General features: G+C 43.9%; 1 protein-coding gene across 6 annotated transcripts in view; it reads right to left on the bottom strand.

Moving 5' to 3' along the window:
* Positions 1 to 14285, bottom strand: part of LOC113100533 (band 4.1-like protein 1) — a gene marked incomplete at its 5' end in the record, with an annotated part of 153550 nt that overhangs the window by 127365 nt on the left and 11900 nt on the right. For all 6 annotated transcript variants that reach the window (XM_026265214.1, XM_026265218.1, XM_026265215.1 and 3 more), the window contains 3 exon segments: positions 7307 to 7459; positions 7690 to 7777; positions 8239 to 8457. In XM_026265214.1, coding sequence (XP_026120999.1) covers positions 7307 to 7459; positions 7690 to 7777; positions 8239 to 8457 — 460 coding nt within the window.

The raw sequence follows: 14285 nt of genomic DNA, 5'->3' as shown, positions 1-14285 counted from the left end.
TGTCCTGAATTCCGACCACTCTGATTCTGTCTCTAATGTGTTCCTCACAAGTGGCCCCAAACTCGCAATGCTCTGACAGTTCATAAAGGGAGTGGATCAACGCGCTGATAGAAGCATGCTCTTTCGTGTATTACGTTGCGCTTTGGTATGAAATACAAATCAAACTTGCCGAGCACCAGTTCGTATTTGTCTTCATGTCCCTCCTCCTTGAAGGTAAATGAGCTGAAAATATTCTGTGCTTCGCCTCCCAGGGCATAGATAAGGGTGCTTGTACACTGCCGTCCTCCTTATCCAGTTTAGTTGCCGTTCTGTAATGAGTAAACCGCTTTTTCCAGTCAGTCCATTCCACTGGTCTCTCGAAGCAAAAGCTTTCAGGTGGGTTAAAGTTCACCATCCCGACGATCGGCACTCTGACACCATATAATAAACCCTTTGTATATTGCAGAAGAATACAATGTAAAGTCTTAATTATGTTCTTTGAACTTTTACTGAAGCTATTGGTAAACTCTTTTACAACTATTCAGTAGCCACACTATACACACACTTTACTTCCTTCCTCATATAAAGTACAGACCAAAAGTTTGGACACACGTTCTCATTCAAAGAGTTTTCTTAATTTTCATGACTATGAAAATTGTTGATTCACACTCAAGGCATCAAAACTATGAATTAACTCATGTGAAATTATATATGGAATTATATACATAACAAAAAAGTGTGAAACAACTGAAAATATGTCATATTCTAGGTTCTTCAAAGTAGCCATGTCACGGTTCGTGAATGCACCGTCTCCAGCTGTAGTCAGGTTACGTCATGTTGATTGTTTCATGTGGGTGTGGTCGCTGATCACTGATCAGCGGCAGGTGCGGCTAGTTCCCACAGACTATTTAACACCCTGTCTTTCGTTTCCTGTTTGTCTGATCGTTGTTTGTAGATCCTGGTGTTTGATGTCGTGTTCGTGTTGTTCCTGCCTTGCCTTGTCGCCGTTCTGTTCGGATCCTGTCGTCACGCTTGGAATACACTCACCACTATTGGATTATCACCGCTGTCATCGTCGTTCAACGCACCCCACGTCTCAACTCACCAGTCTGTGCTGCCACCGTGGTTCCTGCGTTACTCTCCGACCTTTCATCATCATCATACTTCTAATAAACTTACTCGTACTTGCATTTGTCTCCTGTCCTCCATTAGCGCCGTTACAGAACGATCAGACCATCATGGAGGCAGCGAGTACTCAAGCTTCATCTCTGGAGGAATTTCTCAGCGCCAGTGTTCGGAGGATGGACTCCCAGGAGAGGACTCTTAACGACACTGGTCGCGCGGTCCAAGCCTTGGTAACGCAGGTGTCCGAGCTCACCCAGCAGTTCCATCTTCTTCGAGCGCCCACTGCGCCACCCACACCGCCCGCTCTCCCGGTACCACCAGTGACCACCTCCCAGCCGGAACCGCGTCTTCCTATCCCGGAAGCATACTCGGGTGAGCCCAGCTTTTGTAGAGCATTCCTAACCCGCTGTGATATGCATTTTGCCCTGCAACCCAGGACATTCGCCAACGAGAGGGCGAAAGTGGCCTTTGTGCTCACCTTACTCTCTGGGAGGGCGGCACTATGGGGGACGGCGGTGTGGGAGAACCAGGACCCATGCTGCGACTCGTTCCTGGCGCTCTCCGAGGAGATGAGGCGGGTCTTCGATCGGGCCGTCGCAGGACGGGAGGCGGCCAGGAGGCTGGCGGAGTTACGCCAGAGGGAGAGGTCCGTCTCAGACTTCTCTATCGAATTCAGAACCCTGGCGGCGGAGTGCCATTGGAACGAGGAGGCGCAGTGGGACATGTTCCTGCATGGGCTGGCTGACCGCGTCCAGAGGGAGATCTACGCCCTGGATCTGCCCCCCTCTCTTAATGGACTCATTGATCTAGCGTTACGGGTGGATGCCCGCCTCACTCGGATGGAGAGGAGGGGGCTGTTCAACACCCCATCCAGGGGCCCGGCGGACGGGCGATTCAGTGGCGGAGACGTGGTCAGCCCCACCTACGATCACGAGCCCATGCAGGTAGGGCGAGCTCGGCTTTCCCGGGAGGAGAAGGAGAGGCGGAGATCCCTGGGTCTTTGCATGTACTGCGGGGGAGCCGGACATCAAGCCCATACCTGTCCAGTAAAAGGCCAAGCCCGGTAGTACGCATGAGGCTACTATCGGGTGGGATCTCTGCCGAGAAGACCTCATCACCGCCATCATCTACGCTCCTTCCGGTAAGACTGCGGTGGTCAGCACAGACACACCACTGTCAGGCACTACTGGACTCTGGGGCAGAAGGTAACTTTATGGATCGTCACCTTGCACACAAGCTCCACATTCCCCTCAAAGCCCTGCCGCACCACATCACGGTCCATGCCCTCACTGGACAGCAACTCCCCACTATCTCTCACAGCACTGAGGAGATCACACTCATCACCTCTGGCAACCACTCCGAAACTATCTCATTTCACATCCTTGACACTCCCCTGGCACCCATTGTCCTCGGGCACCCTTGGCTCCTTCTCCATAACCCCAAAGTAGACTGGTCCTCTAATTCCATCTTTTCTTGGTCTCGAAGGTGTCATGAGTCTTGTTTAGTGTCTGCTTGTCCGTCTGTGTCTGTGTTACAGGAGGAGGCGGTGGATTTATCTAACGTGCCCGCTGAGTACCTCCACCTGAAGGAAGTGTTCAGTAAGTCTCAAGCTGCTTCTCTTCCTCCGCATCGTCCTTACGACTGTGCCATAGAGTTATTGTCAGGTAAGTCTCCGCCTAAAGGCAAACTTTATTCACTTTCTGTGCCAGAGAGGGAGGCTATGGAGAAATATATTTCTGATTCTCTAGCTTCCAAATTCATCCGCCCTTCCTCTTCTCCTGCGGGGGCGGGGTTCTTTTTTGTGGGAAAGAAGGACGGATCACTGCGACCTTGTATTGATTACCGAGAGCTGAACAACATCACGGTAAAGAATACTTATCCTTTGCCGTTGATGTCTTCAGCCTTCGAGAGGTTGCAGGGAGCGTCTATTTTCACAAAACTGGACTTATGCAATGCGTATCATTTGGTTCGGATCAGGGAGGGGGATGAATGGAAGACCGCGTTTAACACCCCCAGAGGGCACTTTGAATATTTGGTCATGCCCTTCGGGCTCTCCAACTCCCCAGGGGTCTTCCAGGCACTCGTCAACGACGTGCTGCGAGATATGATTGATCAGTTCATTTATGTCTACCTGGACGACATATTGATTTTTTCTTCTTCTCTCCAGGAACATGTGCAGCACGTCCGACGAGTGCTTCAGAGGTTGCTAGAGAATGGGCTTTTTGTCAAGGCGGAGAAATGCGAGTTTCATGCACAGTCTATTCCATTTTTGGGGTTTATCGTGTCGACTGAGGGAATACGCATGGATCCCGAGAAGGTTAGGGCTGTGGTAGAATGGCCAAGTCCAGATTCCCGTAAGGCCCTACAGAGGTTTCTGGGGTTCGCTAACTTCTACCGGCGTTTCATTCGCAATTTCAGCCAACTAGCCGCGCCTCTGACCGCCTTGACCTCCGCCAGGACTGCTTTCAGGTGGTCAAACACAGCGGAAGCTGCGTTTGCGAAACTGAAGAGCCGTTTCATTTCAGCTCCAATTCTCATTACCCCTGACGCCACACGGCAGTTCGTGGTGGAGGTCGATGCGTCAGAGGTGGGGGTAGGAGCGGTGTTATCCCAACGTTCTCCCTTAGACGACAAGGTCCACCCTTGCGCGTATTTTTCTTATCGTTTATCTCCTGCAGAGAGTAATTACGATATTGGTAACAGAGAATTGTTGGCAGTCAAGATGGCATTGGAGGAATGGCGACACTGGTTAGAAGGATCGGGGGTTCCTTTTATAGTATGGACTGACCACAAGAACTTAGAGTACATTAGCACCGCCAAAAGGTTGAACTCCAGGCAGGCTCGATGGGCACTTTTTTCCGGACGTTTTGATTTTACTATTTCGTACCGCCCGGGCTCCAAAAATATCAAACCCGATTCCTTGTCTCGTATTTTTGACCATTCCGAACGCCCGTCCACTCCCGAGTGTATTTTTCCTGAGACATTAGTGGTCTCCACTCTCACATGGGAGATCGAATCGAAGGTCAGAACGGCCTTAGAAGGGGTAACGCCTCCGCCCGGGTGCCCACCGAACCGCTTATTTGTGCCGGAGGGATTAAGGTCCAACGTTATCCAGTGGGGACATTGCTCTAATGTGGCTTGCCATCCAGGGGTTAACCGTACTAGATTTTTAGTCAAGCAACGATTCTGGTGGCCACTTATGGCTCGCGACATTCACAATTTTGTTTTGGCTTGCTCGGTATGTGCCACTGGTAAGGCTTCCAATCGGTCCCCGGATGGGTTACTCCAACCGCTGCCGGTACCTTCGAGACCCTGGTCCCATATCGCACTAGATTTTATTACCGCCCTCCCGCCCTCCCAGGGCAACACGGTTGTTTTAACCGTGGTGGACCGGTTCTCGAAGGCCGCCCATTTTATTCCTTTGGCCAAGTTGCCCTCAGCCAAGGAGACAGCGTTGACCGTCATAGACCACGTCTTTCGTTTACATGGCCTCCCGATAGACGTGGTTTCTGACAGAGGACCCCAATTTGTGTCTAAATTTTGGCGAGAATTCTGTAAATTACTAGGAGCGACTGTAAGTCTGTCCTCAGGGTTTCACCCCCAGAGCAATGGCCAGACCGAGAGAGCCAACCAAGATTTGGAAAGGGTGTTGCGATGTTTGGTCTCCAAGAATCCTTCCTCCTGGAGCCAACAATTGTCTATGGTGGAGTACGCCCACAATACCTTACCAGTATCGGCTACGGACCTATCTCCTTTTGAGTGTAGTGTAGGGTACCAGCCACCAATTTTTCCCAGTATGGAATCCGAGGTTGCGGTCCCCTCCGTTCACGCCTTCGTCCAGAGGTGCCACCGCACTTGGACCAGAGCCCGCGAGACTCTACTCCAAGTGGGGGCGCGCACCAAGGCCAAAGCCGATCGCCACCGGTCTAGGCCTCCCGTATACGTCGTGGGTCAAAAGGTGTGGCTTTCTACTAAGAACATTCCTCTCCGTTCCGTTTCTAATAAACTGGCTCCCAAATTTATCGGCCCGTTTACTGTCACCAAGATCATTAGTCCGGTGACAGTCCACCTCAAACTCCCTCCGACGTACAGGAGAATTCACCCCGCCTTTCATGTATCCAAAATAAAGCCTGTATTTTATTCTCCCATTAATCCGCCTACCCCGGTCCCTCCCCCGCCGCGTCTCGTAGATGGGGAGACCACTTATTTGGTTAATCGTATTCTGGACTCTTGAAGGAGGGGACGCGGATTTCAGTACTTGGTGGACTGGGAGAGTTACGGTCCGGAGGAGAGAAGTTGGGTACCTGCTAGGGACATCCTGGATCATTCCCTTATCGATGATTACAATCGACAGGTAAGAGATTCTGGGGACACCAGGAGGCGTTCTTAGGAGGAGGGGTACTGTCACGGTTCGTGAATGCACCGTCTCCAGCTGTAGTCAGGTTACGTCATGTTGATTGTTTCATGTGGGTGTGGTCGCTGATCACTGATCAGCGGCAGGTGCGGCTAGTTCCCACAGACTATTTAACACCCTGTCTTTCGTTTCCTGTTTGTCTGATCGTTGTTTGTAGATCCTGGTGTTTGATGTCGTGTTCGTGTTGTTCCTGCCTTGCCTTGTCGCCGTTCTGTTCGGATCCTGTCGTCACGCTTGGAATACACTCACCACTATTGGATTATCACCGCTGTCATCGTCGTTCAACGCACCCCACGTCTCAACTCACCAGTCTGTGCTGCCACCGTGGTTCCTGCGTTACTCTCCGACCTTTCATCATCATCATACTTCTAATAAACTTACTCGTACTTGCATTTGTCTCCTGTCCTCCATTAGCGCCGTTACAAGCCACCTTTGCTTTGATTACTGCTTTGCACCCTCTTGGCATTGTCTTGATGAGCTTCAAGAGGTTGTCACCTAAAATGGTCTTCCAACAGTCTTGAAGGAGTTCCCTGAGAGATGCTTAACACTTGTTGGCCCTTTTGCCTTCACTCTACGGTCCAGCTCACCCCTAAACCATTTCAATTGGGTTCAGGTCCAGTGACTGTGGAGGCCAGGTCATCTGGTGCAACACCCCATCACTCTCCTTCTTGGTCAAATAGCCCTTGATGCCTTCAGTGTGACTCTACAACTTTCATAGTCATGAAAATAAAGAAAACTCTTTGAATGAGAAGGTGTGTCCAAACTTTTGGTCTGTACTGTACATCATCCGTTACGTCATACATTCAGATATAACTAATCATTATTCTATTACAAGGACTTCTGGCAATCAGATAGTTTACCCTTTTTCATTAAGATTCAAGCAATTGTTCTATTAACACAGTCTTAATAAACTTAATAAAAATGGTCAGAATCAGTAATAAAAATTCCAGAGTCACGGATAGTCAATTCTATAACCAAATTAAGAGTGTGCAAGCAACAAATTGCCAGGTTTGCAAAAAAATCAGCCTTAGTCCACAATTTCATAAAATTGCAAATGGCAGTGGAAAGTTCTCCGGTTGATCATTGCTTTCAGGTTAAAATCTCTATTCATATTTTGTGTATGACAATTCTCTACATATTTTAAAGGGTTAGTTCACCCAATAATCAGAATTATGTCATTAAAAACTCGTTCCAAACCTGTGAGACCTCCGTTTATCTTCGGAACAAAGTTTAAGATATTTTAGATTTATTTTGCACTCGACCTAATGACTTCATTTGCGATGATTGCCCTTGATTCAAGCCTTCAGTTTACCTGTGCTCATAACATTAGCACAGAATCAGTTCAGAATCAATCACCAAAAGAATCAGTTCGGTTCAGACGCTCTGTATGTCATTCTGCTTGAAGCTGAATCACACATGCGCAGTATAATCAGCTCCTTGGTTCTCGAATCGGGCGCCTCTGACAAAAACGGTTCTTGACTCGAGAACGAGTCAATCATTTGTTCACTATTTGGCTCGGATCGGTGTTCATCTTCAGTTCTCTCTTCACAGCAGTTCAGTCAGTGTACATGAATTACTCCGGGATATTGGTTTGTTTTAACTCAGAGGGAGTGTCAGCCACTTAAAGTTTATTGGGTGAACTAACCCTTTAAAGCAAGATCTACATCTTACTTAGACTATTTAATGCTTTCAGAAATATGCCACAATTTGCTTATTCTATGGTTTCTCAAGCGACAGATACTTTTGTGAAATTATCATGGTTTAAGATCTTATGAAAGATCTGATTACCTCTCCAGGGCGGATCTTGATGTAGAAATTACTCCTTTTGTAGGAGATCTTGAGGATCTTTGGCCAGGCAAATCGATTGATTCTCAGCCTGTCACGGTAAACCAATAGACCATTGGCACACACACCCAGCATTATGTCAATCCCTTCTGAATCCTGCCCCAGAAAGAATGGGTTATTATTAAAAGCACAGTTAGCTACATTACATAACTTCTACTGCAAGATGTTTGCCTAATATTAATGATGTTACTAAATGTTTTATTTTAAATGAGACATTTAAATGTTGAGTGTATGATTTCTACATTTACTAATGGCACTAATAACAAGCTACTTGCTGCTGTATTGTCTATAGTTGTTACAGCTTGTACAACATGATTTTTATGTACCTTAGCATGATGCAGGTCAACACCGTACATGGAGAGTTTCTTTGCATTTTCCAAGAAATTAATTTCCGCCTCAGCAGGTGTCATTCCCCTGAGAAAATAACCATTCTGATTATCCAAAGGCGTCTCTGACAGTCATAGGTGTGCATTTCTCAGCATTTACAACAGCTTCAACCATAGCTGCATAGCAGCAGCTCCATACAGAATTTACAACCAAACCCTAACCTTAACTGATTTATTATTTAAATAACTGATATAACTATTAAAAGTTTTATAATACAGTTTTAAGAAATCAATTAGAACTATTCTGAAACAGTACAGAATATTAGTTAACATTTGGTAATATTATACATCCTATCCATTGTCCAACTGCATTTTTTATGTGTGGTTTAGAGAGATGCAGGAGCCCATCCCAGCACCTCAGGCCATAGGCAGGGAACATTACATATACTGGTTAATATTAATATAATCTGTAATATATTCTCTTTTGCATTAGACAAGTACTGTAAAATCTCTCTGTAATAAAAAGAGTCTGTAATATCTCTCTCAGACCTGTAAGTTCTATGTAGTTCCATAACCCTCTCCTCCAGTTCACGAGTTTGATTGGGGGCAAAGTGGAATTCACTAACGTAGTCTGAGCCATGGTCATCTTGGTCAAAGTCTCCCAGTTCTGCCTGCACGGTGTAGGAACCCAGCAAAGCATGTGTGACAAAGGAACAGGGCAGACGGCCAGAGAGGATGTCATTTCGCAGCTGCAAACACAGGTAGTACCTGGAACAGAGAATATCTCCTGAAAGTATACATTTTGTCATATTTTTATCTTCGTTATTAATGCATGATCTGTAAAAAAAAAAAAACAACAACTGAGGAGCCTTCAGAATGACATACTGTCATAATACATTTCAGTAATTTTTCTTTCTTTTTTTTTTTTTCTTTTTTTTCTCTGTTGTGCTGGGAATGAGAGTTGGAATGCCGAATTATAAAAGTTTTACACAATGTAATCCAATGAAATGTAAACATATAATGTAATTATGCCTTGCAATTGATAATGTTTATTGTGGCATATTGCAATGTTTATTATTACATTATTAATCATGTTGGCTCGTATAGGTCTCATGAGCTCAGCATTGCCAGCTCTGCAGCTGGGCCTGCTCTGCAGCTGGGCCTGCTCTACATGCGGCCAGTATAGTTTTCGGTCGCCACATGATCAAGGTGAGCCTGGCGTGCAGTGCAACCCTGGCCCCATGGATGAAGCCCAGCTGGTACGAGCAGGGGGCAGCGGTGGGGATAGTTGGCAGGCAGAAAGTCATCTTCACGGATGCTTCCAAAATGGGCTGGGGGGCCCTGTGCAAAGGCCAATCCAACCTTTGTTGTCTGGATGAGTACAGAAAGCAAGCTCCATATCAACCACCTGGAAATGCTTCTCCTCTTTGGCGGAGCCAACCATGGCTCTCTGACTCTCTTTTATACTTTTTTTTATAAAAATGCCCCAGATCTCAAGAAAATCTCATACCAAGCTTTTCTATTGTAATCGATGGTTTATTATATTATTTACACACAGCATGAGCACACAGCACTGCACACACACACACACAGATCGCTGGGAGAAGCTTTTTATCATCAGATCACGTAAATCAGTGGAAAATGAATAGAAATTACGATTCTGTCTGAAGAAATATGAAGTAAACATCAGTAAATATACCCATATACAGTCTTGTTCAAAATAATAGCAGTACAATGTGACTAACCAGAATAATCAAGGTTTTTAGTATATTTTTTATTGCTACGTGGCAAACAAGTTACCAGTAGGTTCAGTAGATTGTCAGAAAACAAACAAGACCCAGCATTCATGATATGCACGCTCTTAAGGCTGTGCAATTGGGCAATTAGTTGAAAGGGGTGTGTTCAAAAAAATAGCAGTGTCTACCTTTGACTGTACAAACTCAAAACTATTTTGTACAAACATTTTTTTTTTCTGGGATTTAGCAATCCTGTGAATCACTAAACTAATATTTAGTTGTATGACCACAGTTTTTTAAAACTGCTTGACATCTGTGTGGCATGGAGTCAACCAACTTGTGGCACCTCTCAGCTGTTATTCCACTCCATGATTCTTTAACAACATTCCACAATTCATTCACATTTCTTGGTTTTGCTTCAGAAACAGCATTTTTGATATCACCCCACAAGTTCTCAATTGGATTAAGGTCTGGAGATTGGGCTGGCCACTCCATAACATTAATTTTGTTGGTTTGGAACCAAGACTTTGCCCGTTTACTAGTGTGTTTTGGGTCATTGTCTTTTTGAAACAACCATTTCAAGGGCATGTCCTCTTCAGCATAGGGCAACATGACCTCTTCAAGTATTTTAACATATACAAACTGATCCATGATCCCTGGTATGCGATAAATAGGCCCAACACCATAGTAGGAGAAACATGCCCATATCATGATGCTTGCACCTCCATGCTTCACTGTCTTCACTGTGTACTGTGGCTTGAATTCAGAGTTTGGGGGTCGTCTCACAAACTGCCTGTGGCCCTTGGACCCAAAAAGAACAATTTTACTCTCATCAGTCCACAAAATGTTCCTCCATTTCTCTTTAGGCCAGTTGATGTGTTCTTTGGCAAATTGTAACCTCTTCTGCACATGCCTTTTTTTTAACAGAGGGACTTTGCGGGGGATTCTTGAAAATAGATTAGCTTCACACAGACGTCTTCTAACTGTCACAGTACTTACAGGTAACTCCAGACTGTCTTTGATCATCCTGGAGGTGATCATTGGCTGAGCCTTTGCCATTCTGGTTATTCTTCTATCCATTTTGATGGTTGTCTTCCGTTTTCTTCCACGTCTCTCTGGTTTTGCTCTCCATTTTAAGGCATTGGAGATCATTTTAGCTGAACAGCCTATCATTTTTTGCACCTCTTTATAGGTTTTCCCCTCTCTAATCAACTTTTTAATCAAAGTACGCTGTTCTTCTGAACAATGTCTTGAACGACCCATTTTCCTCAGCTTTCAAATGCATGTTCAACAAGTGTTGGCTTCATCCTTAAATAGGGGCCACCTGATTCACACCTGTTTCTTCACAAAATTGATGACCTCAGTGATTGAATGCCACACTGCTATTTTTTTGAACACACCCCTTTCAACTAATTCAACTAATTGCCCAATTGCACAGCCTTAAGAGCGTGCATATCATGAATGCTGGGTCTCATTTGTTTTCTGAGAATCTACTGAACCCACTGGTAACTTGTTTGCCACGTAGCAATAAAAAAATATACGAAAAACCTTGATTATTCTGGTTAGTCACATTGTACTGCTATTATTTTGAACAATACTGTATCTCCGCAGATATGTATCTTTGGTCTATAAATCCTTATTGACGCTGTTCAGTGAGTCTATGTGAACACAAATAAACTGCTGCTGACGTGACTGAATATGAAGGAGTGGTGAATTTCTATTAAAAAATTGGCATAATACGGACTCCTGACATAAATTACTAAATATCTGTCACTGCAACAATGTTTTATCAAAACATTGGTCAAATATCGAAGCTTGAGTCTTTAAACTTTCAACTGATGCACTGTTTGTCCAGATCAAGTCAGGTGAAGTCACCTTTATTTATATAGCGCTTTAAACAAAATACATTGCGTCAAAGGAACTGAACAACATTCATTAGGAAAACAGTTTGTCAAAAATGCAAAATGACAGTTAAAGGCAGTTCATCATTGAATACAGTAATGTCATCTCAGTTCAGTTTAAATAGTGTCTGTGCATTCATTTGCAATCAAGTCAACGATATCGCTGTAGATGAAGTGAGCCCAACTAAGCAAGACAGAGGCAACGGCGGCAAGGAACCGAAACTCCATTGGTGACAGAATGGAGAAAAAAACCTTGGGAGAAACCAGGCTCAGTTGGGGTGCCAGTTCTCCTCTGACCAGACGAAACCAGCAGTTCAGTTCCAGGCTGCAGCAAAGTCAGATTGTGCAGAAGAATCATCTGTTTCTTGTGGTCTTGTCCTGGTAGTTATCTGAGACAAGTTCTTTAAAGGGGATCTGTATCTGGGGATCTAGTTGTCCTGGTCTCAGCTGTCTTTCAGGGCTGTAGAGTTCCTTTCTAGGTGCTGATCCACCATCTGGTCTGGATATGTACTGGATCCGGGTGACTGACGTGACCTTCTGATCTGGATACAGACTGGATCTGGTGGCTACGGTGACCTCAGAATAAGAGAGAAACTGACTAATATTAGCGTAGATGCCATTCTTCGAATGATGTAGCAAGTACATTGGGTGTTATGGGAAGTGTCCCCGGTTCCGGTTTACCTAATTAATGCAGCCTAAAAATCCTTTAACGGATTTGGATATTAAAAGCATATTAGTATGTTATGTGTAAGCCAGGTTAAAGAGATGGGTCTTTAATCTAGATTTAAACTGCAAGAGTGTGTCTGCCTCCCTGGCAATGTTAGGTAGGTTATTCCAGAGTTTAGGCGCCAAATAGGAAAATGATTTGCTGCCCGCAGTTGACTTGGATATTCTAGGTATTATCAAATTGCCTGAGTTTTGAGAACGTAGCGGACGTAGAGGATTATAATGTATAAGGAGCTCATTCAAATACTGAGGTGCTAAACCATTCAGGGCTTTATAAGTAATAAGCAATATTTTAAAATCAATACGATGTTTGATAGGGAGCCAGTGCAGTGTTGACAGGACCGGGCTTATATGGTCATACTTCCTGGTTCTAGTAAGAACTCTTGTTTCTGCATTTTGGACTAGTTGTAGTTTGTTTACTAAGTGTGCAGAACAACCACCAAATAAAGCATTACAATAATCATTTCTGCATTTGACATTGAGAGCATAGGTAGTAATTTAGATATATTTTTGAGATGGAAAAATGCAGTTTTACAAATGCTAGAAACGTGGCTTTCTAAGGAAAGATTGTGATCAAATAGCACACCTAGGTTCCTAACTGATGATGAAGAATTGACAGAGCAACCATCAAGTCTTAGTGTTTTAGGTTATTACATGGAGAGTTTTTAGGTCTTATAATTAACACCTCAGTTTTTTTTTTCAGAATTTAGCAGTAAGAAATTACTCGCCGTCCAGTTCTTTTTATATCGACTATGCGTTCATGGTAATCATGCTAGAAACATGCTAGCAACATGCTAATCATGGTAAAATCATGCTAACAACATGCTAGTCATGCTAGAAACATTCTAGCAACATGCTAATCATGCTAGAAACATGCTAGTCGCATGTTAATCATGTTAGAAACATGATAACAACATGATAATAATGCTAAAATATTGCTAGAAACATGCTAGTCACATGCTAGTCATGCTAGAAACATGCTACCAACTTGTTAATAATGCTAGAAACATTCTAGCAACATGCTAGTAACTTTGCTAATCATGCTAGCGACATGGCTAGTCACCTAATTATGCTAGCTACATGTTAGCAACATGCCAATCATGCTAGAAACATGCTAGTCACATGCTAATCATGCTAGAAAAATGCTAGACACGCTAGTAATTTCTAATCATGCTAGCAACATGGCTAGTCACTTGCTAATTATGCTAGCGACATGCTAGATACCTTGTTAATCATGCTAAGTACATGCTAGTCACTTGATAATCATGCTTGCAACATGCTAGCAACTTTGGTAATCATGCTAAGGACATGGTAGTCACTTGCTTGTAATGCTAGCAATATGTTACTCACTGTCTTTTTTAAACTTCTTAAACTTTTAAATCTTTTTAAACTTTTTAAACTTTTCACATTTTCAAACTTTATACATTTTCAAACGTTCTGGTCAGGCTTAAAGTGTGTCTTGACAAACTTTTAATTCTTCCTCTCCTATGGTAGAGAATGAGTGGAACTTATTTCGATCAAGTTGTTGTTTTTTGATGAGAGGCTTAATAACAGCCAGTTTGAAGGTATTGGGGACATATCCTAATGACAATGAGGAATTAATAATAGTCAGAAGAGGATCCGTGACTTCTGGAAGCACCTCTTTTAGTAGCTTAGATGGTATAGGGTCTAACAGATGATTTAACAAGTTTATACAATTCTTCCTCTCCTATGGTAGAGAATGAGTGGAACTGTTCCTCAGGGGGTCTATAGTACACTGTCTGATGCGATACTGTAGCTGACGGCTGAATGGCTACAATTTTATCTCTAAAAGTATCGATTTTAGAAGTAAAGTAGTTCATAAAGTCATTACTGCTGTTATGTTGGGAAATGTCAACACTTGTTGACGCTTTATTTTTTGTTAATTTAGCCACTGTATTGAATAAATATCTGGGTTTATGTTTGCTTTCTTCTAAAAGAGAAGAAAAGTAATCAGATCTAGCAGTTTTTAACTCTGTAGGATAGGTTACTTTCCCGCCAAGCAATATGAAATATCTCTAGTTTTGTTTTCCTCCAGCTGCACTCCATTGTCCTCCAGACGTTCGGTTTAGCCAGTCTGTCTGTCTGTCTGCTAAGACTATTTGCCATATTTCTAGAGGGAGAAGAGTGGCACCACCTAGGGCTGTAGTACTCGAGTCCGGTCTCGAGACATTTTTCTATCATCTTGGACTTGTCTCGGACTCGTTGCATTTGC

This window comes from Carassius auratus, unplaced genomic scaffold, assembly GCF_003368295.1.
Source record: "Carassius auratus strain Wakin unplaced genomic scaffold, ASM336829v1 scaf_tig00217296, whole genome shotgun sequence".
Classification (NCBI taxonomy): Eukaryota; Metazoa; Chordata; class Actinopteri; order Cypriniformes; family Cyprinidae; genus Carassius; species Carassius auratus.
This window is presented reverse-complemented; position numbering and strand designations above follow the sequence as displayed.